Source organism: Ictalurus punctatus, chromosome 5, assembly GCF_001660625.3.
Source record: "Ictalurus punctatus breed USDA103 chromosome 5, Coco_2.0, whole genome shotgun sequence".
NCBI classification, from domain to species: domain Eukaryota; kingdom Metazoa; phylum Chordata; class Actinopteri; order Siluriformes; family Ictaluridae; genus Ictalurus; species Ictalurus punctatus.
This window is the reverse complement of record NC_030420.2, coordinates 3,690,695-3,718,471: the sequence shown is the minus strand read 5'-3', so window position 1 is coordinate 3,718,471 and position 27,777 is coordinate 3,690,695. Positions and strand designations below refer to the sequence as shown.

The 27,777-nt window shown below is 44.5% G+C and overlaps 2 protein-coding genes across 2 annotated transcripts in view; both read right to left on the bottom strand.

The window, feature by feature from the left end:
- Positions 1-10,135, bottom strand: part of tubb2b (tubulin, beta 2b) — a 118,818-nt gene extending 108,683 nt beyond the window's left edge. Inside the window, exon 1 of the mRNA XM_017468721.3 lies at positions 10,126-10,135. The gene's annotated coding sequence lies outside the window, so the exon portion shown is untranslated. The remainder of the gene's footprint in view (positions 1-10,125) is intronic.
- On the bottom strand, positions 84-27,272 carry nr6a1a (nuclear receptor subfamily 6, group A, member 1a). Its single transcript, XM_017468650.3, has 9 exons — positions 26,727-27,272; positions 17,288-17,521; positions 14,191-14,246; positions 10,697-10,863; positions 9,903-10,112; positions 9,436-9,690; positions 7,622-7,743; positions 5,996-6,148; positions 84-5,549 (listed from the first exon to the last, which is right to left on the bottom strand). The coding sequence occupies exons 1-9, from the start codon at positions 26,767-26,769 to the stop codon at positions 5,413-5,415; spliced, it is 1,377 nt and encodes a 458-aa protein (XP_017324139.1). The 5' UTR covers positions 26,770-27,272; the 3' UTR covers positions 84-5,412.
- Positions 27,273-27,777: the final 505 nt, after the last annotated feature.

Here is a 27,777-nt window from a genome sequence, read left to right as displayed (position 1 = left end):
TTGTTTTTTTTGTGCGTTTTTTGTCGGTCGGTCGAGACGTGATGCGGGATTGATGACACAAACGCACACAAAACGTTTCACAGTTGCATAAGATTCACATTTATTTGGTTTCAAGTCCTAAAACATTCTACACATGCTTTCATAACACGTATGGGTCACATTTTTATTTGATTTTTTTTTCCACAGGTAGTTAAAGTAAGAGTCGCAGATGAAAGAGGTCAGAGACGTAGCTTAGGAAAAGCACCTCAGACAGCACTCCTAAAACACGGGCTTGATATATACATGCCTATTGCTGTGATTACGTGCCGGATCATCGCGTCCCGGTTCCTGAGCGAGTGAACGATCGAGTAGCGTGAAAGGCCAAACTTGGCAAAACGTAGCTGCGTTCGAGTATTACAGTGTTTACGAGAAATTCTCCAAGTCGATGTTTTGCAGTACATCAGAACCTACAGTACGTTGGTCGATAAGTCGAAGTAACTCCGAGTGTCCTTCTCTTCATTTACGATATTTAAAAAAAAAAAAAAAAAATCCCCTTTGTCTTCTCTACCTTTCTTAGAAGTGGCTTAAATCATAAAAAAAAAATAAAAAAAATAAAAAAAAAAAAACCACAACAACTTTATATAGTGCTAACAAAGTCACTACTTTCCTCCAAAGAGTGTGAAGGTGGTGGGTTTAAAAAAATAAAAAATAAAAAATAAATAAACTAAACACCTTAACAACTTATTGAATCCAAATTTCTCGTAAAGACTGTAAACACTGGAAATGTTGATGTTCCTGGCAGTTTGGTCTAATTTTCACTGTCACACTGAGCTTATACTTGGCGTCCATTTTTATTAGTTGCCTAGCAACAGTGTATTCATGAAATTATCCACTTAAACAGTGACCTTGTTGAAAGTTCCATCTGAACGCCTGCCATGTCCTGAAGATGATATATCGTGTGTGTGTGTGTGTGTGTGTGTGTATTATATATATATATATATATATATATAAATCGGTTTTAAGGAGCATGTCTATTCCCTGAGACAGCAGCTACACGCAGAACCTCCTCATCTGCCTCCATTTTAAATTTTTTTTTTTTTTTTTTTTGTATAAGCCCCAACATTCACCGTTGTGTCTTCCATTAAAGTTTCAAGTGTGTAAAACTGATAGCACTTTTGATAGTCTTATAAGGGCCAATCAGCATACCCGTAGCCATCAAACAAAAAGAAAAAGCTGATTGGCCAAAAAGTGTCACAGCATTATCAATGATTACAGTGGGTAAACAACGACACACACGCAAAAAAAAATAAAAAAATACAAAGCTTGTAAACAGCAGTCATCGATATAACGTCAGCAATGACAAGAATTACATTCTTCATGAAAAGAATTCACACCAAAAAAATCAAAAATCAAAAATCAAACAGTGTTTACAACATCAAATATAATACTGGTTAGTTTAAAGGACGATGTCATCATTGCACTGAGGAAACGGAACCGAAGAGAACGGAGCGGTGAAAAATCCAGCGATCCGGCGTACGTTACTGAGGAAAACGCGCGCGCATGCTGTTACGAGCGGCACACACGGAAACCGATCTTGACGGTGCTATGAAACCAATAAATAGAGGTTTTTTTTTTCTTTAATGAAAGTACGCAACATGATGACACACACACGAAAAAAAAATAATAAAGAGGTAGTTTCAATGTAGAAATTGCAAAAAAAAGGGGGGGAGGGGAGGGAGAGAGAGAGAGAGAGAAAGTACAAACGAGAATCAAAAACAATTCGTAAGGACAATTCAAAATATATATCAAAGAAGAACTTCGGAAAGAAAAAAACGTTTCGGAGGTCGGATAACGGTTTAACACACGTTAACGAGTAAAAATCGTAGGCTTCGTTCGGGAGCGCGCTTCCCGAGAGAGGCCTATTGCGGACGGGAAATTCAATGCCGCTACACAATGCGATGCGATGCGTCCGTCGCTTGTGGAGAACTTCGGAGCTCGGAATGAATCGCGAACGACCTTTCCTATCGAGTCCTAGCGATCGACAAAGACTCGCAGGTTACAAAGGGTCTTACAAAGGGGTCTAAGTACAGGGGTGTGTATGGAGTGAAGTATCTCTGAATGAAAGAAGAAGAAGAAGAAGAAAGAAAAAAAAAAAAAGAAATCTCTGCGCTTCAGAGAATCCTCACGAGGTTCGTGGACCCGCGTCTCAACCTCAGCTGCCGGGCGGAATTAGTCGAATAGACCTCTGAGACACGTGTTCGAGAGTTCGACAGCACTTAAAAGAAAAAGGCTGGTGTGTGCTTGTGTGTGCGTGTGTAAACATGTGTACTTGTAATCCAAGATGTCAAAAATGTTTCCAGGCTGAACGACTGTACCGCGTCTTGAAAGAGCATCACGTACGTATTCCTCGGCGCGGTCTCGTGGGAGCTACAAGTAACACACACGTGCCCGGAAAAAAAAAAAAAAAAGAAGGAGAAGAAGAAAAAAAAAAAAAAAAAAAAAAAAGGAAAGTTCAGCATGACCTCTGATAATGAGACGTCAACACTGAGCACCGGAAAAAGCGATAGGCCTTCACCCTACACCACACACACTAAAAGCGTAAGGGGGGGGGGGGGGATCCACAATAGTAGCTAAAAAAATTAAACATGGAATACATCAACAAAAGGACGAAAATAACAAAAAGACTGCAGTGATGAATGAAACTGCTTTTTTTTTTTTTCATAAGGGAAAGTAATATAAAGTGGTAAGATTTGGTCTAAACAGCAAACTAAACGGCGTATTAGTCTAATTACTCTAGGCACGTCCTTTCCCTCTTTTTTAATCCGTGCTTATCCCTGATTATTTTGTTCCGTTACCACTGAGGTGTAGCTGCGTTCGAGAGGCCTTGAGGTGGAGGACGGGGAGCCGGGCATCACCGAGCCACCCGTCTTCGCTGTGACCCTCTGCTCGTCATTGTCTGCTGCAAAAATATGTAAACATTACTCGACTTTTTCAGATTTTTTTTTTTTTTTTTTTTTTTTTTTTTTTAAACCTCTCGACGATTTTTGGAATGTTTCAACTGTTTGGCTTAGCAACAAAACATCTCGGCGGTCCCAAGGACGCCGTTCTCGCTTAACCATCAGGTCTTCGGAGATTGATATTTAACATCATTTAAACTAACAAACGGCCTTCTGGGGGGGAAAAAAAAAAAAAACAACCCCCCAAAAAAAAACAACTAACGAACGGAAAATAAACCGACAACCCCTTTCTTTCTTGGATAAAATGAAAAGTATTTTAAAAACACCGACAACAACAACCTACTACAGACTACAACCTTACTACACCTAGAAACCTATATCACTGTGATATCCGAGCTTGAGTGACGTATTTTTTTTTTTAAAAAAAAAAAAAAAAAAAAAGAAAAGAAAAAAAAAGCCTGCTTTTACATTGAACATTTATCTCGTCTCATCATCACTTTCCACTAATGTTTCCCAGGTTCCTGGGAGCTACAAGGCTAATGTAGCTAACAAGGAATGGAAGGCTATAGCCACCAAGTGAACATCAGATTTTCCATCGTGATTTCTGACACTATCCCACACTGCTGATTTTTTTTTTTTTTAAAAAGAAAAAAAAAAAGAAAAGGAGGGACAAACGGACGTCACAATCGTAGTCGGATCGCCGCAGTTGGATCGCGTTCTTCCTCATCAGACTCTTCGAACGTCGTCATAAATTCTGCGGTTTTACGCGACTGTTTACGTATAAACCTCTTCTTCTTCTTTTTTTTTTTTTTTTTTTTAAAGGTGAGTGTGTGATGGTTTAGCGGTTATAAGCTTTCCTTAATTGTGGAAGCAAAAATGATGACTTTTGACACTGAGAGTGTGTGACGGATCTTAGAGAGAGAGAGAGAGAGAGAGAGAGAGAGAGAGAGAGAGATCACCAAGGCTCTACCTGAGGTACATATACATATATACACACACACAGGTGAATCTCAAAAAATTTGAATATCATGGAAAAGTTTGTTTTTTCCCCGTAATTTAATTCAAAAAGTGGACTTTCATATATTCTAGATTCATTACACATAAAGTGAAATATTTCAAGATTTTAAACTTTTTTTTAAGAAAATCTCAATGATTACGGCTTACGGCTCATGGAAATCAAAAATCCGGTGTATAAAAATATTCGAATAAAGAATTTATAATACAGAAATGTCGACCTTCTGAACAGGATATTAATTCATGCGCTGATACTCGGTCGGGGTTTTAATCCTTTTGTATGAATGACTGCGTGAACGCGGCGTGGCGTGGAGGCGATCAGCGTGTGGCGCTGCTGAGGTGTTCTGGAAGCCCAGGTCGCTTTGATAGCGGCCTTCAGCTCGTCTGTATTGTCGGGTCTGGGGTCTCTCGTAGATTCTCTATGGGGTTCGGGTCAGGCGAGTCGGCTGGACGATCGAGCACAGTAACACCACGGTCAGCAAACCAGTGACTAATAGTTTTGGCACTGTGGGCAGGTGCCGAGTCCTGCTGGAAAAGAAAATCAGCATCTCTATAAAGCCCGTCAGCAGATGGAAGCATGAAGTGCTCTAAAATCTCCTGGTAGACGCTGCATCGACTCTCGACTTGAGAAAACACACTGGACCGACACCAGCAGATGACCTGGCAACCCAAATCATCACTGACTGTGGAAACTTCACACTGGACTTCAAGCAGCTCGGATTCTGCTCCTCTCCACTCGTCCTCCAGACTCTGGGACCTTGATTTCCAAATCTAATGCAACATTTACTTTCATCTTCCCCGTGATTGTGTTTGTGTACTGAACCGGACTGAGAGATTAAAGCCTCAGGAAACCTTCGCAGGTGTTTAGAGTGAATTCGCTGATTAGAGTCTTCTCAGGTCGACGTTTCTGTATTCTAAACTCTTTATTAGAATATTTTGAGATACAGGATTTTTGATTTCCGCGAGCTGTAAGATTCATTACACACTTTAAGTGTAATGAATCTAGAATATATGAAAGTCACACTTTTTGAATGAAATTACAGGGGAAAAAAAATGAACTTTTCCATGATATTCAATGTTTTTAAATGCACCTGTATATATATATATTTGTATATCAGTCTCTACAAGCAGCAGAAAGTGAACTAACTCCTAAACCCTAGCAGTGTGAACACATTCTGCGGTCGGACGAGCGAGCGTAAACTCTGCTGCGGAGTTTGTGCATTTTTGCGTACGAGCAGCAGCGACCGTGTGCGGTGTACGTCAGTATACATTCAGCTCTGTCTGGTAATAAATAGAGAGGGGAGGGAAATTAATCGTATAAAATAGCTGCTAGTCACATTCATCATTTCTTTCTTTCGTTCTTTTCTTTTCCGTGCGACACCTCCACCACCCTGAAAATCCCTGTCCCCATGTGCATCGTTAGGAGAGGAGAGGTGGGTGAGAGGAGGGTCTTCTTTTTTTTTTAGTTGGCAGGGGCGGAGCCCTTCGTCGCGCAGGGGGAGTGGTTTGACCTGTAGGTGTTCAGGCTGGACTTACAGGAGTGCAGGACCGCCTTGAACAGCAGGGGGAGCTGCTCCAAAGGAACGTTTACCAACTTCCCTGCAAAAAGAAAAGAGAGACAGAGAGAGAGACAGAGAGAGAGAGAGAGAGAGAGAAAGGGAAAGAGAGAGAGAGCAGCAAGAGTTAAAGTATTGGCACCCTTGTCTCTGCTAATCGTAACTGCAGGCCAACAAACGTGCTCTTCAGCACCACACACACTTCAGCGTGAAATTAGCTGCATGCCTTTTTTTTTTTCTTTTGATATGATTTGGTGGTGAGGTGTTTAAATAAAGTGTACGGGCTAATGAGTTAGACTACAGATCTAACTGCACTTTTACAACACGCTCTATTGCTAGAACGTCTCGAGAGATGACCTTGGGAAACTGTGCTGAGTAGTGAATAGATTACAAAGGGCTGAACATTTGCTGCTTACAACTCAGACACACCTGAATTCTGAAGAGTGTGTGTGTGTGTGTGTGTGTGTGTGTGTGTGTGTAAAGCCTTACCTGCGATGCAGCGTATTTCAGGAAGACACATCATGATCTCCGGGAAGCGTTTGGGTTGGTGAGGGTATTTGTACTCAGTGTAGTCCTGACACACGTACCAGTAACGCTTATTCAACTGCTCCAACTGTGCCACGTTAGTCAATCCCCGGATATCTACACACACACACACACACACACACACACAGTGAGAGAAAAAGAGAGAGAGAGAGAGACCCCAACAGAAGGATGGAAAGACAGACAGACAGAGAGAAAGAGAGATACAAAGAGATAGAGACAAATAGACAGAACAGAGTGTGAGCAAGGAAGAGAGAGAGAGAGACAACATGAGAGAAAGACACAGAACAGCGAATATAGGGAGAGAAATAGAGGGACGGAACATAGAGAAAGAGACAGGTCAAGAGAGAGCACAGTGTGAGAGAGAAATCGAAAGAGAAAGCGGCGGAAAGACAGAGTATAGAAAGAAAGACAGAACATAGAGAAAGAAAGAGAGACACGATGTAGAGAAGAGAGGGACAGAGAGAGAAATAAAGCGACAGAACAGAGAGGAAAAAAATAACTGATTACCCCTCTCTGTAAAGTGAATCCTGTAAATATCTCTACAATAAATACAAACAGTTCACACTGTTCTGTTCAGTGTCCAGTTCAGTGTCCAGTTCAGTTCAGTGTCCTGTTCAGTGTCCAGTTCAGTTCAGTGTCCTGTTCAGTTCAGTGTCCTGTTCAGTGTCCTGTTCAGTGTCCTGTTATTTTAGCAATTGAATTTTTTTGCATTTTCTCTTCAGAGTCCTTGAGAGATACAGTACAACCTGTTTCCATCACTAAGTGACACTACGATTTTAAAAAAGATGACAGACCTGCAGGGCTAAGAGACGCTCTGACAGAGGACACCACTGTTCCCATAATGCCTTGTGTTCTCTCTGTATCTCTACTACTACACTGTTCCCATAATGCCTTGTGTTCTCTCTGTATCTCTACTACTACACTGTTCCCATAATGCCTTGTGTTCTCTCTGTATCTCTAGTACACTGTTCCCATAATGCATTGTGTTCTCTCCGTATCTCTACTACTACACTGTTCCCATAATGCATTGTGTTCTCTCTGTATCTCTAGTACACTGTTCCCATAATGCCTTGTGTTCTCTCTGTATCTCTACTACTACACTGTTCCCATAATGCCTTGTGTTCTCTCTGTATCTCTAGTACACTGTTCCCATAATGCATTGTGTTCTCTCCGTATCTCTACTACTACACTGTTCCCATAATGCATTGTGTTCTCTCCGTATCTCTACTACTACACTGTTCCCATAATGCCTTGTGTTCTCTCTGTATCTCTACTACTACACTGTTCCCATAATGCCTTGTGTTCTCTCTGTATCTCTACTACTACACTGTTCCCATAATGCATTGTGTTCTCTCTGTATCTCTACTACTACACTGTTCCCATACTGCCTTGTGTTCTCTCTGTATCTCTACTACTACACTGTTCCCATAATGCCTTGTGTTCTCTCTGTATCTCTACTACTACACTGTTCCCATAATGCATTGTGTTCTCTCTGTATCTCTACTACAACACTGTTCCCCTGATGGCTAATGAGCTAATGGCTAAAGCTAACGAGCTGCTGCTGGTTACCTTGGTTGAGGAAGTTGATGGCCTTCATGCAGGCGTACTCTTCATTGCTGACCTTCAGCTGGTGGAACTTACGGAACAGATAGATCAGCTTCTCCATCACCTCCATGCCATCCTCGCTAAACCTGCACGCACACACACACACAGAGCTTTAATAAGCATAGTTCACCATTTCACTTTTTTTTTAAAAAATATATGCTGTGTAGGTTTCTCTGTAACATTCCAGCTGGACAGGAACTAACAGAACAGGAAGTAACTTGTTTCAATCACACCATTAAACGCAACTCTAACCAGATAAAAACTATGACGTCGTTCTTAAATTAATGAAGAAAAAAAAAAAAACAATATCGCTGATTGTTTTCCTAAAACAGCACGACCCAAAGCGTATTCTGAAAGGGTACACGAAGCTCCAAGTAATATGTTTTTTTCCCCCTGATTGCCGTCTTGATGATGATGTCGCAATTTGCATCATGGGCAGCAGAGGGCAGTAAAAATTCAAACAGCACCTTTAACCATTTTCTAACACATTACTTTCAAATCCAAATTGTTCGAGGCCACGACGAAGGTTTGTTTAGAGGTAATCGGCATTATGATGAAAACAAAACACTCTTCTTCTACCTAATTCACTCCCGCGATGACGGAGCAACAGCTGAGACTCGCCTAGTTTGTTGTTATTATTATCATTATTATTATTTCACTGAGCATAAGTTACAGATCAAAGTAAAGCCCACAGCTCCCGTTCTCCCATCACGTAATTATTTAATCAAGCATCACCACACTCTCCTCGTCTTTTTTTATTTTTTATTTTTTTTGCTTTTTAATTTATTTGTTCCTGTAGTAAGCGTCGCTTATCGGGATCTGATTGTACGTTGGCTTTAATTACCCCGGCCTCTCTGAGCTCTCCTCCCTGATAGCGGGCCATCATTTTAATTGAGTGGCTGCTCGGGTAGAGCGGATGTTGCCCTCTGCCCGCTGTAAATCTACACTAGAGATCAAGAGGAAGCGGGACGAGGGTCGGCTGATTCCAGACTCGTTTACACACACACACACACACACACACACACACACACACCAGATGCTGCTTGTGTTTCACTTGGGCACACACTGTGCTAGTCACACACTGATGTACGAGTCAAACCCTGGAGTAAAGCCAAGTTTAACACAGACGCCACGAGTTCTCTAATATTCGAAAACGATATTCTTAATCCGCTCTGTTAGTGTGTGTGTGTACAGAATGAATCCGTTTAAATCCTCCCCAGTTTGCTTATTACCAGCGCACGTTAATATCTCAGACGCGAGACGCAAGCCCGTCTGTTTTACGTCCGAGACGAGAGAAAGACACAACAGCGCTTTTCTTCTCTCTCTGCGTCTTCACTCTTCCGCCTACACACACTTTCTCACGCACACAAACCTATTTCGTTCGCTACACTCGCACGCGGATGCCTGCGGATACCCGGAGCGTGGAGAACAGGCCCGGCTGGAATGATTCACAGCCGTTAAAGCGCATCTCGGCGCAGACGTTTCTGCCCTTTACCCCGGCTCTACCGAGATCAAACCCGGCGGACACGTTTACTCCGGGCGTCTCGCAAATCTCATCAATCCGATCCCACGGGACCCTGGAGACTCCTTCCATAAATGTGGAAGTTGCTACTATAGAAATCATGACGTATTAGAATGAGCGCGTTAATATAAGTCGCTGTTTTTTTTTTAATGAGCACGGGCGTGTTTTATTCACAAGCCGACCACCCGTGGCTCTTCTGAAGGTTGGATGAAATACCTGTGCCAGCTACAAGTGGCTCCTGCCCTGAGTGACTCACCCCTGCAGCTCGTGATCGGACGGCGTGTACTTGTCGGTGACGTTGGCCAGGTCTCCCAGGATCTGGGCGCTGTAGACGGTCAGGCAGGCGAGCAGGATGAGCTCCTGCCACGTGGCGCTCAGCAGCCGTGTGTAGTCCTCGATGGAGAGCTCGCAGAAGAACGGCAGCTTCTTGATCCACGAGATCTGACGGAACAGCAGCTCGTCGGCCAGGCGGCACAGCAGGGCGAAGAGCTCCACCTGGGTCACCCGGTACCTTCGACAGACACGTACATGATACGTGTGTAAGCGATAATACCGTATAGGTCGTTAGTTAAAACAAGTTCTGACCTCTTATTGGACATTTTCCCATTCTTGTGCATCTATTTATTTATTTAATATCGAATCTGACAAACATTCTATATGTCCCTTCAGTGTGTGTATTCACTGATCATCGGGAAATGATCGGCAGTGAGAGCTCGAGCTCACCCGTCCTCGATGAGCATGGGAGTGCCCAGTGGTGCCAGTTCCTCTGCTGCCACCAGCTGGCTGATGAGGGTATGACTCTGTGGGTACAGACTGCGGGGCTGCGCCGCGTAGCCGAACAGGTGAGGCAGGAACTGGTAATGCTGGGCTACGGCGCTGCCGATGTACTGCTCCCTGAGGGCGGCCGTGTAGCCGTTCAGCTCCACCGAGCGACTGCAGGGCGAGCCGGGAAAGACGAGGAGAGGGAGGGAGAGAGAGCGATTACAACGAGGTGCAATGCAGGCATTGTGTCAGTAAAACTAAAGCAGCAGAGGTTGGAGGTTTAAATGGTGGATAAAATACAAATATGGATGGGGATAAAATATAGATAAGAGTGATATTGCAGAAAAGGACAGTTATTATTTTGGTGATATTATTATTGACATGGCAGTGATATAAGTGTTATTAGGGTTTCTAAATAAATGTCGTAATAATTGTACGCCTAACAAGTGACTTGGATCTGGCGCAGGTCTAAGCCAAAGGTGGTGTACCTAATAAACTGGCTAGTATAGAAGGAATTTATCGCAGTCTGAACAATGCGAAAACAATGAAACAAAGGTCAGCAATCTTGTCCTTGTGTAAGTGTGTAAGACGGCAATCATGTGTAAATGTGTAAAGGATTTTTCCCCCCTAGCTTTATTGTGCATTTCATTGTCACAACTGCGGCACACGAAGGACGGGAGACAAAAGGCACGTGTCGGAGGCACGTCTGATCTGTGGGTACGGAGCGACGCCTTTGACAGACGTTAAATGCTTACTTGGAGGAGAGTGTGGATGCGGGAGAGGGTTGGTTGCCATCGGAGACACCGTTGCCAGGGGAACTGTGATCGCTGTCACCATTGTTGCCCCAGGTGTGCTCTGCCATGTTGGACTCATCCTTAAATTCCTGACCAGACATGATCCGCTCGATCTCCTCGTCTGAGATCTAGAGCGAGAGAGACAGAGAGAGAGAGAAAGGATGAGGAAGAGAGAGAGACACACAGACAGAGAGAGAGAGAAAGGATGAGGAAGAGAGAGAGACACACACAGACAGACAGAGAGAGAAAGGATGAGGAAGAGAGAGAGACACACACAGACAGACAGAGAGAGAAAGGATGAGGAAGAGAGAGAGACACACACAGACAGACAGAGAGAGAAAGAATGACAAAAAGAGAGAGAGAGACACGCAGAGAGAGAGACAGAAAGAATAAGAGGGACAGACAGAAAGAGTGAGAAACAGAGAGACACACACAGACAGAGAGAGAGAGAGACAGACAGACAGAAAGAATGAGAAAGAGAGAGAGAGAGAGACGCAGACAGAGAGAGACAGACAGAGACAGAAAGAATGAGAAAGAGAGAGACACACACAGATAGAGAGAGAGAGACAGACAGAAAGAATGAGAAAGAGAGAGACACAGAGAGACACAGAGAGAGAGACAGAAAGAATGAGAAAGAGAGAGAGACGCAGACAGAGAGAGACAGACAGAGACAGAAAGAATGAGAAAGAGAGAGACACACACAGACAGAGAGAGTGAGAGAGAGAGACAGAAAGAATAAGAGGGACAGACAGAAAGAGTGAGAAAGAGAGAGACACAGAGACACACAGAGAGAGAGAGAGAGAGAGACAGACAGAAATAATGAGAAAGAGAGAGACACAGAGAGAGAGAGAGAGAGAGACAGACAGACAGAAGGAATGAAAAAGAGAGAGACACACACAGACAGAGAGTGAGAGACAGACAGACAGAAAGAATGAGAAAGAGAGAGAGAGAGAGAGACGCAGAGAGAGAGAGAGAGAGAGAGAGAGAGAGAGAGAGAGAGAGAGAGAGAGAGAGACCATTACAATTTAATTAAAATTTTCATTTCTACGCCATTGAAAAATCTCTCCAATGCCAATTAGAATCTGGCTGAAAATATTCAGTCGGTTACAGTACTGAAGTCCGGGGTCCTCGCCTAAATCATGAATTTGAAAAATGGGACAAAAAAATCCGACTGAAGTCCTGCATGCAGAGTTTTGTAAAAGCATCCACAGGGTTCAGAGGAACACAGCTACCCCCGCATGCAGGGCAGAATTAGGCCAATACGCCCCAATACGCCCCAGTTCATTCACGCTGAGAAAAGAGACATCTCCCACCGAGTGACCGCCGACTCTTATCATTTCACAGCCCTTAAACCCATGAAAAGAGCGGTGAGAAAAGCTCCTCATTCAGCGGGTCCTGAGGCTCCACAGACAGACTAATCTCACTCACACGACTAACGATAATCAGCCTCAGGACACGGACACACTCGTCCACGGAACCCGGCACAACCAAGTGATTAATGCACAGGAAGAACAGAAAAGTCTCTCACTGGACTCAAACAACACAAAAACAAAGTAAACTACAATGTTATCTGGCCTTAAACAGAGAGAGTGAGGGAGAGAGAGAGACACAGAGAGAGAGAGAGAGACAGAGAGACACGCACACACACAGAAATTCAGAGAGACAGAGAGAGAGAGGGAGAGAGAGAGAGACACACACACACACACAGAAATTCAGAGACAGAGAGAGAGAGGGAGAGATAAACAGAAACAGAGAGATATAGATATAGATATAGTCAGAGAGAGAGACACACACACAGAAATTCAGAGAGAGACAGAGAGAGAGAGGGAGATGGAGAGAAAGAGATGAGAGAGACAGAGATACACACAGAAAGTCAGAGAGACAGACAGAGAGAGACAGAGAGAGAGAGAGAGACGCACACAGAAATTCAGAGAGACAGACAGAGAAAGACAGAGAGAGGGAGAGAAAGAGATAGAGAGAGACAGAGAGATACACACAAAGTCAGAGAGACAGACAGAGAGAGACACAGAGAGAGAGAGACACACACAAAGACAGAGAGAGAGAGAGACACACACACACACACACACACACACACACACAGAAATTCAGAGAGACAGACAGAGAAAGACAGAGAGAGACAGAGAGACAGAGAGATGCACAAAGTCAGAGAGACAGACAGAGAGAGAGAGAGAGAGAGAGAGAGAGAGAGAGAGAGAGAGAGAGAGAGACACACACACACACAGAGAAAGTCAGAGAGACAGACAGAGAGAAAGACACACACACAGAAAGACAGAGACAGACAGAGAGAGAGAAGCCACTGAGAAGAGAGGGACACAGAGAAAGATCAAGAGAGAATGAGTGAGAAATAAACAGAAACAGAGAGATATAGACAGAGAGCAAGGCAGAGAGAGAGAGAGAGAGAGAGAGAGAGAGAGAGAGAGACAGACACAGAGAGAGAGAGAGAGCGACAGACACAGAGAGAGAGAGAAATAAAGTTCTACGTTTTCTAAAGGAACTGTTCTATTGTTGTTGTGCACAGAGTGAAATTAGCATTTAAAATGAGCACGAGTGTGTCTTGCTTTAACATGCGCTCTGCTCCTCAGCAGCTCAGCTGCTTGGAGAGGTTCAGGTGTGTGTGTGTGTGTGTGTGTGTGTGTGTGTGTGTGTGTGTGTGTGTGTGTGTGTGTGTGGTGATGGCCTGAATGTGCAGGGTCAACCTGGCCGGCGTAGGCTGCATCCGTGGCTCACCGGGGGCTTTACAGAGCCACAACAAAGCTGAGCTTTCATAACGCCGCTCCCCCTTCCAGTCCACACGGCACATATGGCACGTCGCTCTGAATGGCGTCTAAAGCTTAATGACTGCACTCTGCACGACTAATGTGGCTCCGACGTACACACGGGCGGAAAAGAGAGAGGCCACACAAACGCACTCGCGTGCAGTACGTGCTCGCGTACACATCTATCCATTCAGAGCCGGCTGTTTGTCAGCCCACACGCGGGGTTTCATAATAGCGCCTGACCCACGCAGGCACAGACCGCGGTCCTGATAATTAGGCATTTCAAGAATCACAAAAGGACATTTTGCTCGATATGAGAATTAAACACTCTCTCTCCAAAGGTGCTCGCCCGCACACGTGCGCCCGCGAGCGAATAAAGATACCCAAACACAGCGATCTGATGAGGATAATAGAGAGCTGAATGAGAAGAATGAGGAGAAGGTGCATTCAGCCGAGCTGCGGCCTTGAAGGAAAGACATTCCGCTAATGAAATTAACGTATTTAGACTGCGGCGAGGGCTCCGCGTCCTAATTCACGCCGACACAATTCGAGATCCACGTCCGCGTCGCTATACGGGACGGAGGCGGCGGCGTGTGTACGGGAACGTCTCTCACACGACGAAGAGAAGAGACAACGCAGAGGAGGAACGGAACAACAAACTGTGATGGAAGCGTTTACCTGAACGGGCCCGATGCTTTTGTTCCTCCCGCCCGGCATGCCGTCCTCTCTGATCGCTGAAACACACAACGAAACAATCCACAGCTTTAGAAAGGACAACTGGACATGAAGCAGATCACCTGAGAATGTAATGAACGCCGTTTTCCCCTCCAGCACGCACGTCGAAATCATCACGCGCTGCGTGCTCGCTACTTCGAGCACGTCCTGCGATCTTTAGCGCTAGCGCGTTGACCATCTCGGGTCAGGTGAAGGATTTAATACGTGCTTTATGCTCGGACGTTATACCAGAACACCTCGGTGTTCTCAGCGCACTGAGAGAGTTAGAGGAGAGACGTTACGACATGTCGGATAAATGCCGTGTAAATCGTACGGCTTAAATACAGGCTGGCGTTTCTACGGGCTTCGTCCTTACACGCGACATGACGGAGAGGTTCAAGCAAAAATGTTAAGGTTTCTAAACAAAATATAAATAAATAAATGCATACAAAAAAAAGTGCATTTTCTTTAAGGGCAATGAACTACGGAGCGAAGAACGACAGCGGAAGGACCGTTTGAATGGATGACGTGGTAAAAGGTGAATGGAAAGAATGTGGAGGAAAAAGTGGATTATCCGGCATGGCCTGAATCGAGTTCATCGTCATCGATATCAGTAGTTTTAATCGTTTAGGCGTACTTTTCCTCAGTTATAGTTTTACTCAGGGACTAAACACAGCAACAAGGCCTGTAACTCGGAGTGTGTTTGCACAGTGTGTCCACTAGGGGGCGATGTGAGTTCAAGCAAAGGACGCGAGCCATAGAGCTTTTCCCACTCCTTATTTACCGGACGTTCCCGTGCTGTAAAACGTCCGCAAAATCATTCAATCGAAGAGAATCGTGTTTATATCCCAAACACAGTCCGCGTTTCCGGCTTTTCCAGCTCAATCAGGCGCTCAGGGTTTCTGAGACAAGTGTGTTCAGGTGTGTTTGGAGATCAGACAGGAAAACCGCTCTAAGCAAATACCAAGCCACACCCGGCCTCTTTTACTGTTAAACCGGAGACGAGATGGACAGAGAGATATATATTTAGATCGTGATCGCGTCTTGAATCCGCACTTCCAATCGAAAGGCTGTTTTGGGGAAAATATAAGCTCTAAACGGTATCAAAACCTCCAAATCACTTGAGAACATTACGGTCATTTCATGATTTCTCTCAATGCTCAAGTCTCAGTACAGCACGTCTCTTCATATACTTTCTACACAAAATCTCAAATTGTTTTAGATCACGAAAACAAACAAACAAACAAACAAAAAAAAAAAAACACTTTTTAAGACTCCAAAAAGTCGTAACCTCCTAAAATCGGCTGCATCGCACGACGGTCCTAAACTGCTCGAGTTTTCTCAAACGCACTGATATAGAGTGAATTTCTCTACTCGTTTTAGACCCGGATGCGTTTTATTTTTGTTTATAGCCACATTGAAAAGATTATATGGTCAAAATTCACCCAAAATTTCAAGCAATAATCTTAATCCGTTAATGATAACGATGATAATTAGAGATACACCGACGTATCGATTATAAAGGCTATTTTTCGTGCTACCGATAGTTTAAAAACGTCCGATGATCGGGGCCGATTATATCCTGTCAATAAAAAGAGGACGGGAAAACACGTGGATTTGGTTCCGTGTGCACAGAAGATGTGTCTTGTGTGGCATGACGACAAAACTGCAGTGTGTAAGCTCTGTGATCTCTGCACTGATAACGTTTTACACCGGACGCTGCAGCAGTGAAGCGGGAGCTTCGCCGTCGAGTCGAATTTATTCCTTTTTACCCGCGCTGCCCGCACGCCCTCGCGCTGAAATAAAGCGCCAGTACACCGGTGAAAGGTTTAAATGAAGACGAGCTGACAAAGTATATATTGCACAGAAAAATATATTCATAGAGTAGTGTATTTCATATCCAGTTAATATTAATATATAAAAAGTTGCATGTTATATATGACCAGTTTGATGTTCATGATGAAGTAGAAATGCTTGTGTCCGTGGCGAGTGAATGTGAGACTGACAGGAGGGTTTGTTTTTTTTTTTTTACAATACGGTCGATATTAATATGTTAATAAAGGTTAAGAAATCTTACTTTAATCTTCAGAATTGAGTTCGCGTGTTCGTGTTAATCAGAGTAACGTGTTTACTGTGAAACGACGTGTTGAAATGGAGAGAATAAAGGTTTCATTTGCATTTCTTTCAGAATTCTTATAAATGAATGATTATTCATTTATAAGAAGGCATAAAAGGCAGAACTATCGGTATCGGACGATACGGCTCTGAGTAATCGGCTGAGGAGTTTAGAACCGGTGCGTCTCTAATAACAACGTAAAGATTAAACTGCTGCGTTAGATCAAAAGCTTCCGTTTAGTTGAACAGTATGACTGCGTCCGAGGAGGTGGATGATATGAAATAAAACATCGTATCGCGATACTGATGTATCATATCACGATACCTGAAGATATTGTCGTGTGTGTGTGTGCTGTTTGGGGAAAATGATACAACTGGAATCGGAAAAATCATTTAAAAAACCCAACGGAATGCTGGGAGATATGACGATTATAATGTGGATGTTGTGATACACCGCCGGATTCTCATAGATATCGAAGGGATCAGGAGATCCATCTATAACACCACAGAACGTTTTTTTGTTTGTTTTTTTTTTGTTTTTTTTAAACAGTCTGATTGTTTGGAATCTTTCGTCTTTTTCAGCAATTATTTCAAATAATAATTTGTTAAAGGAAAGATTGGTGATGCATGACGTGTTTAAGTATCGTGATGTGATCTTTTTTGTCATATCGCCCACATCCCGTGTACATGCTGTGGGGACGGACGATGCACTTAGAAAAAGATGCCGTGATGTCATTTATCCCAATTTCAATACATTATGATTGATTGAAATATTATACGGTATAAGAAGAGAAGTGTTTGCAGTGTTTGTTGGTTTGTTTTTTTAGCTATTATTGTGTAGCTATGCGGAGCTATAAGTGATGCGTCAGTGTTTGTTGGTGAACGGACTTAAGACGCTCGCGCTCTCTCTCTCTCTCTCTCTCTCTCGATGCAGTTCGGGTCTCACCTTTCCTGTTCATGCCCATCTGCAGACACTTGAGCAGGCGGCAGTACTGGCAGCGGTTGCGCTGCTTGCGTGACATCTCGCAGTTTTTGTCACGGCTGCAGCGGTACACGCGCTTGTTGCAGATGCTGCGCTTGAAGAAGCCCTTGCAGCCCTCGCAGGAAATAATGCCATAGTGCAGTCCGGTGGCGCGGTCTCCGCAGATGAGACAGGAGCGCTGCTCAGCCTGGTCATCTACTGCGCACACACACACACACACACACACACACACACAGAGGGGGGAAGAAATAACGTTAGCTCTCTACCTGCAACCGAGCACAGCTAATGAAGCCACAGCGGGTCACACACACACACACACACACACACACGCTGCATGACTAAATGATGCTGACGCAGGAGCCACTTCTCTCTCACTGCGACTTGCCACAGTGTCAGCTTTCACTCCTGTCCGGGTTTCGCCGCCGTTACGACCCAGAGTCACGTGTAAGGTTACGTTTACTCCCTCTACCTGCTCCAGCTACACACACACACACACACACACACACACACACATCAAATTACTGAACACACTACACTGAGAAAAATTAGGATCTTACACAGAGAAAAAAAAAACTGGGGGGGGGGGGGGGGGGTTGTTTGTCCCACTCCCACCCCCCACCCCCCCAAAATGGAGAATGGAAAAATTATGGGAGAGATTTTTTTTTCTTTAAATATAAGAGAAAAACATGGACTTAAAAAGAAAACAGAAGAAAATTCTATTTTCTTATAATCCATAAGGGTGAAGATTATTTTTTATCTGATACAAGTATTTTATTAATATGTTTTATTTTAAAACAGACAAATATGGAGATACACTTTTTGTCATAAAAAAAATCTTAGAAAAATATCCAGTAGAATTAATCCAAGAATTTGAAAAAAAAAATAAAATAAGAAGAAGCCACACACACAGCGCGCACGTCTCTCGGAGAGGCCTTGAGCAGATGGCTGAGTGCTGTGCTGACGCTGCGGTGGCGTGTTGCCGAGGAAGAACGTGCCGGCTCACGGACGCTCTCTCACGCCCGACTGGGTAGGAAGAGGGTTCAAACTCGGAGCGGCGGAAACGCGAGCCCTGCCTCGCTCACTTCCGAGTGCTTTCGACCCCCCACGCCGAGTCTCGGGACAGCTTGGATGCACACGTCGCCCTGAAGAAGTCGTTATCTCGGAGAAACGATTGAGACGTATTATCGGCGGGGGAGGGGGGGTTTCGAGAGATGTCAAGGAACCACTGTAGCGCTCTGGAGAGCTCAGATTCGGTTGTGATGAAAGAAAAATTCAGACGGTAGACATGAAAAACGAGAGACACGGTGAGAGAGAGAGCGAGAGAGAACGGGAGAGAGAGAGGGCTGCAGTTGCTGGAGAATGCAGTGGGGTCAACTGCCGGGGCTGGGGGGCTATTAACGAAGAGTTCAAGTCATAAAAGCAGGGTCATGGCCCAGAGCCTTTTCTCCTTCCGTATGAGAGGGAGTTCCTCGGGCCTGTCGTTACAGCGGAGTCAAGAACAGGCCATTCAAACCATCTGACATGCCATTTACTCTTGTATGAGACAGTACGATTACAGTGGCTCTGAAAAGCCCTGCTGCGTGGCGCTCTCTTTTGTAAGCGCACCGGCCTCCTCTGGGTCAGCAGTGCACGTGAGATAGCGGGGCTGAGTGCTGGAAAGGGTCTCGCCATTCTTTCCCTCTCTGCGCATGCTGTTTAGTCGGGGTTTTTTCTTACGACGAGTGAGGAAGGAGTTTGGCTACCTGTGAGGCCACTGAGAACTAATCTCTCCTGCCTCCCTCTCGAAGTTGAAGGGAGAGTTCGAGAAGGAAAAAACAAAACTAAAAAACAAGCCTTTCCAGCGTATTACCATGTCAATGCGTGGGGCTTTGAGATGCCTGAGGCGTGCTGAGCGAGAGCTTTAGCGTACTGTACCGGCCCTGCAGGAGCCGCCGCGATCCAGCCACACAAAGAATGATGGATTAGGCTTAAGCTGCTCAGTAGGCTTTCCTTTTTTCATTTACAACACATCAACTCCTCCGTGGAAATAGAAACAGTGACGGATAAAGCGCAGCGCCGCGTGGGGCTTTACATATGCGACGCTTACAGTCTAAATAAATCCATATGGCAGCTTTATCGCTGTTCGGATCGAAATGAGACGTTCGACATTCCAGCAAAAAAAAAAAAAAAAAAAAAACACAGACACACCGGAAAAAGAAAAATCTAGATTTTAAAACGCAACCTATTCAAATAGGGATGATACCCATGATACTCTGGGGCAAAAAAAATGATCACGACGTGTCCAAAAGATGTCTTATTTTCCTCCGGAGGTCGCCACTGATACACGTCCTGATCGTGCACAAATGGATGGATAGCGATACGCGTAGTCTCCGAAGCGACGCGGTTGCCGTTGACGAGACGATGTTTTAATCAGCGTTTTGGTCACGTGACGAGTCGTAAGTGAGAAATGCGTGAAATCGCAAAACTTCCGTAGATTTGTACTTATTATACAGATGAATAAATAAATATTAACGGATAAATATTTCCCTTACGGCATGATACCAGTTATACTCCCAGTCAGGCTGAAATGCTCAACAATATCTATGTACGTCTTTATAATAAGAAACCCTATTTAAATACACGTAGGTATTTTTGCAAGGTTGCCTAAGTATTCACACCCTTGAATATGTGTGTCATTTTTGAAATAAAACCGTCATACGTAAAAGCAAGCGGAACGGGACGAAGATCCGGTGTAGTGTGCGTGATTGTTCACGCGAACGTCGTGACTGCAGACGTATTCCCTCCCAGTGCTTGAAAATAAATAAATAAATAGACAGATAGATAAGATACTGCACTGTAAGTGTTTGTGTTTAGTCTGAAGCACTTAATAGCACGTGTAAAATCTTCACGCACGTGATTAAACACCCGAACGTGTAATAAACGTGTTATAAATGCCGTGTGGCTGTTTGAAGAGCCCGTGTTAGTTTCTTTGTCATTGAAAGGAGGAGTCCAAATGTTTTACAGTAACATTGACTTCCCTCCTTCTGCAGACCATTTGCCTGGTTCTTACAGCGCGAGTAGTGTTATGCAGGACGCATTCGTCGTCGTAAATTATCGGCCAGCCGACGCGAAATGGCCGACTTCCTAGGGCGAGAGAGCGCCGCTCCCGACGCCGGCTTCCTTTATTCACACGTCGGCCCTCTTTGATTGGCCAAATTTGTCGCCCCTCTCTTTCAAGTGCATGGCCACCGTATAAACCTGGAGTTCCCTCACACCTTCACCCACTTGATCCCACAGCGTCACCTCATGAGGCCCGCCTCCGTCTCAGGCTGCCCTGTCACTCACTCACTCACACACACACACACACACACACACACACACACTCACTCAAATGCAAAAGTTTCCGTTTGTAATGATGTAGATTTCTTTTCTTGGAAAAAGTTTAGTCCTTGTTGAAAAGTCAGCACTAGTTTTTTGTTTTTTTTGTTAGGACACAGGAACAAATGTCATCCCCCCCACCACACACACACACACACACACACACACACACACACACACACACACACACACACAAGCAGCAGGTTTTGCACTAGGAAGGGAGAGGGAATGCAAAAGGCAGCATTCATCTTGAATCCTTTGCCTTGGGCTGTATATCCCTCCCTCCACACACACACACACACACACACACACACACACACACACACACACACACACACACACCCCCTATTGGCTCTATTAAATTGTGCATTGTTAGACGGAGGTCAGGCCTGGTTTCACTCCAAACTTCAGCGGGCACAGGAGTTGCCAGATCAGTGCTTTTTAAACACTACTGCTGCACAACAGCTGTTCGTGTTTCCGATAAGCACACACACACACACACACAGTACTGTACACACTATACACACCAGCCAGGTGGACTGCATTATCAGTGTCTTCCACATACATCCTCCTAACCTTCATGAAGCGCTGATTTCATTGTTGAAACGTTTTCTCTGACCGCTTTTAACACACTTTCGATCAGCACAATGAAATTTATTGGTGCGTTTCTGATTACGGGAAGGCTTACGGGTGCACAGATTTAAGCTTAAACTGAAAAACAACCGAGTGTGAACGCAGCGAGCTCAGCTGTATCTACGTCGGGCGCTCTTCGTAGATTATATTCACGCGTCGTTATATTGAAGTTGCGGTAGATTCGTGTGACTAAACGACCGTTTTGTTTGAACTCACATACACAATATAGGCTTAAAGGTAAAACGAACAATGAAAGAAAGGCCTGGGGTTTCATTTTTGGATTATTTATAATCATAAACGGGAAGAGAGCTATTTAAAGCTTTAATCGGAGCCATTTTTGTGCACCTTTTTAGAAAGAGAAAAGTACTTGAAAAAGACCTGTTGCGGAGTCCGTACTATCAAACAGACACCTTGTACACGACAAATCTTTACTAATAACATAAAGGTACGCTCTACCTAGGTTTCTCGGTGAACGAAACGTCTTAAAGGTATTAAAAAAAAAAAGTGCCCGTTTGATGCTACTTCCATAGTTGAGCAAAAAACTCATCATACGAATACTAATACAGCTACAAGGAGGAGGAAGATACCATTGTTACTACTGAACGGGGGGGGGGGGGGGTTATGCTAATGTACATTCATTTCGGAGGATGGGAAGACGTAGGATGTAGGAGGGTGGTTAGAAAATGGAGGATGGGTTCAGAGAGATTGAAAGATAGCAGCGGAGATGGAAAGAGTGGGAAAGGATTTGTTTTGTCTTGCGTTAGAATTAAACTAGTTTAGCGTTCCGGCTCGGCTGTACTTTTCCGCTCGTTCAGGGGGAGGGGCAAGGGTAATAAACCGGGCGTACGCTTATCTTTCTCCTGGAAATGTGCATGCACCTTTAAGAAAATGATTTAAAACGGTGCATAATTACCTTAAAAGCTTTAAACGTACACTTAAAAAGGTACCGTCTTTTTTTTTTTTTTTTTTCCCCTCAGACTGCCCCAAAGCTAAAGCAGGAATGAATCCGAGGGTTGCATAAGAAAGCCCTGGACTTCCTCCCCCTCCGAGTCCTGAAGCCGTCTCGGTTTCTTTCATTAGCATTTGTTAATGAAGGCAGCTGCTTTTGGTTCTTCAGCTACCACCGTGCTTGCATACACGTATATAGTGTTGTGAAGAAAAAGTATGTACCCCCCTCTCAGATTCCCCTCATTTCCCGCATGCTCGTCACACTGAACGCTTTCAAATCTTTGGAATAAACAACACCTTGTGTTGAAAGGAGAACTCCGTGGTTAATACGAGAGCGTCTCGACACGTTTCGGAAACGATGCGATGTTGAGATTTGCGCCGTTGTGTACGTGTGTGCATCCTAAACAGGATTAATGAACATTAACGTGCTACTAGGGGAAAAAAAATTTTTTTAAAAGAGGACTGTTTCACAGCACTGTAAATAGGCCTAGGTCGTTTAAAACGTTCGGCTCATCAGCAAGCCTGGTCGCTTGAAATCCCTGCTCTTATTTACACCAAAGCTGGGTTCGGGTTTTGCGAATACTGAACAGCTGTAAAACCCGTACTTAACATTAACACAGCGCTTAACGTAGCGGTTTAGCTTAACGAGCTAGCATGAGAAGCATCAAGGCTGAGCGACTCTCTCTGCCATGAAGAGCGTGTGCAGTTCTGAATGTGGGTGTTATTTCTGCCTGTTTGGGCTTCACGTAGCTATTATAGTCACGATCAATACGTGAGATACGTGCAAACATCACAAGATCACCCTCGACTCTATTGATCAGCCATCAGAGAGATAACCTCGGCTTTAATCCTCCACACCGTCTTGCTAAACCTCTCCTTCTTATCTCCAGCACGAGCTATGCCATACCACACGCTTTGATCTGAGGCCTTGGAATTTCTGTTGTTTTGTTTTTTTTTTTAACTAAAGACTGCAGGATAAACAAAGAAAGAGAGAGAGAGAGAGAGAGAGAGAGAGAAGGGGGAGATTTATATGAAGGCCAAAGTCTGGATGTTTTCCACAAACAAGCACAATTCCAAGGTTTTGGAAGGTTGGTGTGAAATGCGATGTGTGTGTGTGATTTTAATACACAATTACAGCGCTTTGGGCTTGAAAATGGGAAAAAATGAAATCCCTGGAAAGTTTTTTTTTTTTTTTTACGTTAAAGTGATCTTGGGTGTTATTATTTGCTAGGTCACATGATAATGGAGATCTCTATAGCTACAATTAACTACTACTATAAAATATATATATATATATATATATATATATATATATATATATATATATATATATATATAACTAAATGTTATCTTGAATCTGATGCTTTTAAATTGATCTTGCTCTCATTTCTTACAGACTAAAGCACAATAACAAAAAAAACACAAACAAAAACAAAAACAAATACTGCTTGAACTAGCAAATTGAAGGTTAATACAAAATGAATACGTTTGCGGATGCGGTTTTGACGATACGATATCAATATCGTGATAAATGAATTCGCAATAACGCGTCTCTTTTCGGAGATATCGTGGATATTGGGATAAAGTTGTGTTTTCGAATAAACTGGATTACGAACTGAGTGGACGCGGCCGATGTGGTATGGACGTTTCGGACTTCATCTTCAAATTTCCAATGATGGTTTTCTTTTCCCCCCTCTGTGCCGGTGTTATTTTTATTGGCATTGAATAAAGTATCGTGAACTTTAAGCTGTTTGTTTATTGACTTATTTATTTATTTAACTCTACTGTCCAAACCTATGTCTCGCGATGCGTATCGGGTATCGTAGAAGTGCCTTTGAGTATGGTGATGTGATATTTTTGCCGACTCGCTGACCCTTACGGTCTTCATTTATTATTCTAATTGCGCCAATGCCGATATCAGTATCATTTCAAACTCAGGATGAGTCGTCTGTTTCGTCTGATCACAAGAGTCAGGAATAGGGGGGGGAACACATCATAGGGTGCCAATAATTAAAAGCGCATTATTTCCCTGATATGCCTACTATGTAAAGGATTCCATTATATCCACGTATTATTACAGGAGTTGAGAGGAGATACAGTTTCCTGGTGTAGGAGTAAACCTTTCGTTTCGGTCGAGTGTGTGACGTGACATGTTAGAGACGTCTTCGAGGGCAACCTGAGCTACAGAGACCGGTGGGGGGGGGGGGCTCGCGTTCACGTGTTCAAAAGCACGATCGATCGATGATGTCAAAATAGTGCCTTTTCTGCTCTACAGGGCTATCGGATGTGTGTGTGCTGTGTGGAATGTGTGTGAGGCTCTGATTTCATTTCAAAAGACACAGACCTTTACCACTGTGTGTGTGTGTGTGTGTGTGTGTGTGTGTGTGTGTGTGTGTGTGATCCAGCATAAATGGCTATCAGCGTGCATGGGTTTGCTATCTCACGTCAACCTTGTTTTACAGACCTTTACAGCTATTGATCCACACACACAAGTTTGAGTCCCTTCCCCCATAAGTATGCACACACACACACACGCACACACACACACAGAGAGAGAGAGAGAGAGAGAGAGAGAGAGAGAGATCAGCCTACACAGCACCCCCTCACCACTCAGTCCACCCACAGATGCCGCTGAGAGGTGACTTCCTGCCTGGAAGAGTGACTGATGAGAGGGAGAAATGGAAAAATGAAAAAGAGGAAAGAGAGAGAGAGAGAGAGAGAGAGAGAGAGAGAGAGGGGTGGGGGGGGGGTTTCATGAACCCTGAGAGATCTTCATCCCCTCCCTCCTGTTGGTAACAATAACACAGGAGTAGGGGCAGCACGCTCAATAGGATTAGCAGTGGAGGTGGGGCTTTGTACAGTAGGGGCTTTTGAAACAAACACACACACACACACACACACACACACACACACACACACACAAAATGGTGTTTTCGCATAGCACCCTCGGTCATATTCAGCCATGACTGACGCCATTTTAATTCAACCGTCTTTCACCACTTTAAACTGAGAGAGCTTTATTCCGGAAAAATCCACAAAAAAAAAAAAAAAAGTATAAATAAATAAATAAACAATTAAAGATACAATCCACAATTTTGCAACGTTCCCAAAAAGGTTCCTTCAAAGACCTCCTGAGAGCGCTAGACCTCGTGGAGTGTGTGGACGCATTATAATTCCACCAAACGGATGAGAGAAAAACACCGGAGGGAGCGAAGCACACTTCACACCTCGTATCGCGGCGTGACGATATCGCCACATCGAATCCCTGCGAGGAAGCTGCCGATTAGCATAAAACTAACATTCGCACGTCGGGAAGCTAATATCACGTCAGAGGACGAACGAGCGCGAGGACGTTAATGATTAAGGGATAGGGTTAGAGGGAAAGACACGGGGGAGATAAAAACGTGCGACGGGAACGTGCGTAAACGGGACAAAACAGATTTCCGTGAATAATTTTCATCGAGCGTTAAAAAAACAACAACAGACAGACACCAGTGTGTTGAATTGGCGGACAATCGGCTTCTTGTTGCGATTTCTTTTTCGCGAGGGTTTTTTTTTTTGTCGTTGTTGTTCTGGAGCTGAGCAAATGTTACGACGCTGGTTTTATGATCAGCTGAGGAGGAACTGAAGTCAAAGTGATAAAACCCGGGAGGAATGAGGGGTGAAGTTTGGGCTACAGTAGGAGGGAGGGCAGAAGGGGGAGGTCCGTGTGTGTGTGTGTGTGTGTGTGTGTGTCGGGGGTTTTTTTTTTAACCAGATGAGCGCCAGGTCCTGCTGACCCCCGCTCCTCATTCCTCGTTGCATGAACAAAGCTGCACTGAAAACCTTTTCCAGATGGGATGCAGCTTGCATTCCACACAGCAAACACACACACACACACACACACACACACACACACACACACAAATAAAAACCTAACGTCATGCGTGCTGCATCATGAAACATGGCCATCACGCAAAACCACAATAACCTTCATGTTATTAGCATTACGGCGCATCCACAGCAGATGTTTTCTCAGCTCTTTACATCATTACTGCAGCTGTTTACATTTCCATCTGTTATGTAATACCTCTGACCATCTCTCTCTCTCTCTCTCTCACACACACACACACACACACACACACACACAGTACCAGGCCTGTATTACTTTATCAAGACTGTAACACCAATGAAATGCATAAGCAGTAAAAATCTAGAGTTATTACTCATATACTCAGTGCTATATATAGAGAACAGAAATGTTCCTACTGCACCTTTAATCATCACACACACACACACACTCGCATTTCTCAACACACATTTCTTATTTCCGCCGTCTTTTAAACCTCAGAGCGTTCTCTATGACACGCGTTCAGCGACGAGATTTTTTACACGTCCAGCGTTAACAAGAAAAAAAACAAAACAAAACGGAAGCAACGGCGTGAGCCCACTCGTTCTGTCCTTCTTTCCGTTCCGTCCATCTCACCTTCCCATGAATCCATCTCATGTCTCTCCTGCCATTCAGTCATACGTGTATCCTCGTCGGGAAGGGCTTAGGCCTCATGACGCTCGCTCTTCTCTCCCTCTCGGTCCGTCTTCTTGTCTTTCCCTCTCCTGCTGTCCTCTCCTCTCTTCTCTTGTCCTCTCAGCTCCTTCTGGCTCTGATCCTCCTCCTCCCGGTCGAGCCTGCTGGTCACTTTCAGCTCGGTCACATGACCGCCGAGTTCAGGCCCCAGGGGTCATGGCATGGCCAGAGGGCCAATGACGTTGTGGGGGGTTATCTGAGTGGAACTGATAGCCCTATTCCCCCCACCCACCCTTCCCTGCTGGAGAACAATACAGGGCCTCCTCCCTTTTTTCTTTCTCTCTTGAAGTGCGCAGCCAGGCAGAGATCGATCCCTCACGCAAAACGCCCAAGGATCCCGTCCCCGAACCCTCAACCGCTTCGTAGCCTACATCACCGTAAGTATAACGGGACACCAGACTCGCTTCATAGCGGTAGCCGCATGCAAGAAGGGCCGCATCTTGCTAATGACCCCCCCCACCTCCCCACGTCCTCCTCCTCCTCCTCCTCCTCCTCCTCTTCCCCACCGCTACACATAAGAAGCTTTTCACATTCAAATGCAACAGGAGAGTCAGAGAGGGGAGGAGGAGGAGGAGGAGGAGGAGGAGGAGGAGGACAGGAGTAGAGCTGGACTTTGTCACGCAGAAGTCGAGAAGAAGGGAAGGGAAAGGGGGTGGGTGGGGGGGGGGGACGGTGTAGTAGAACTCGAGTATGAATGAGAGGTTCAAGTTTCTGCTGCAGCTGTTCACCCGTGCCTGAGCTTGGCCCTCCAGATACGCCTGACACCCAAGCTGAGAGCGCTTAATTACAGGAGAAGAGCTCAGGACGCTCGAGCAAGCTGTGCCCAAGTTTCCCCCGGCGCAAAAAAAAAAAAAAAAAAAAAAAAAAAGTGACAAACATAAAGGCGCTCGCACTGAACAAATGAGCAAAAATGACTCAAAAAAAAAAAAAGATGACTATGGAGCATGGAGAA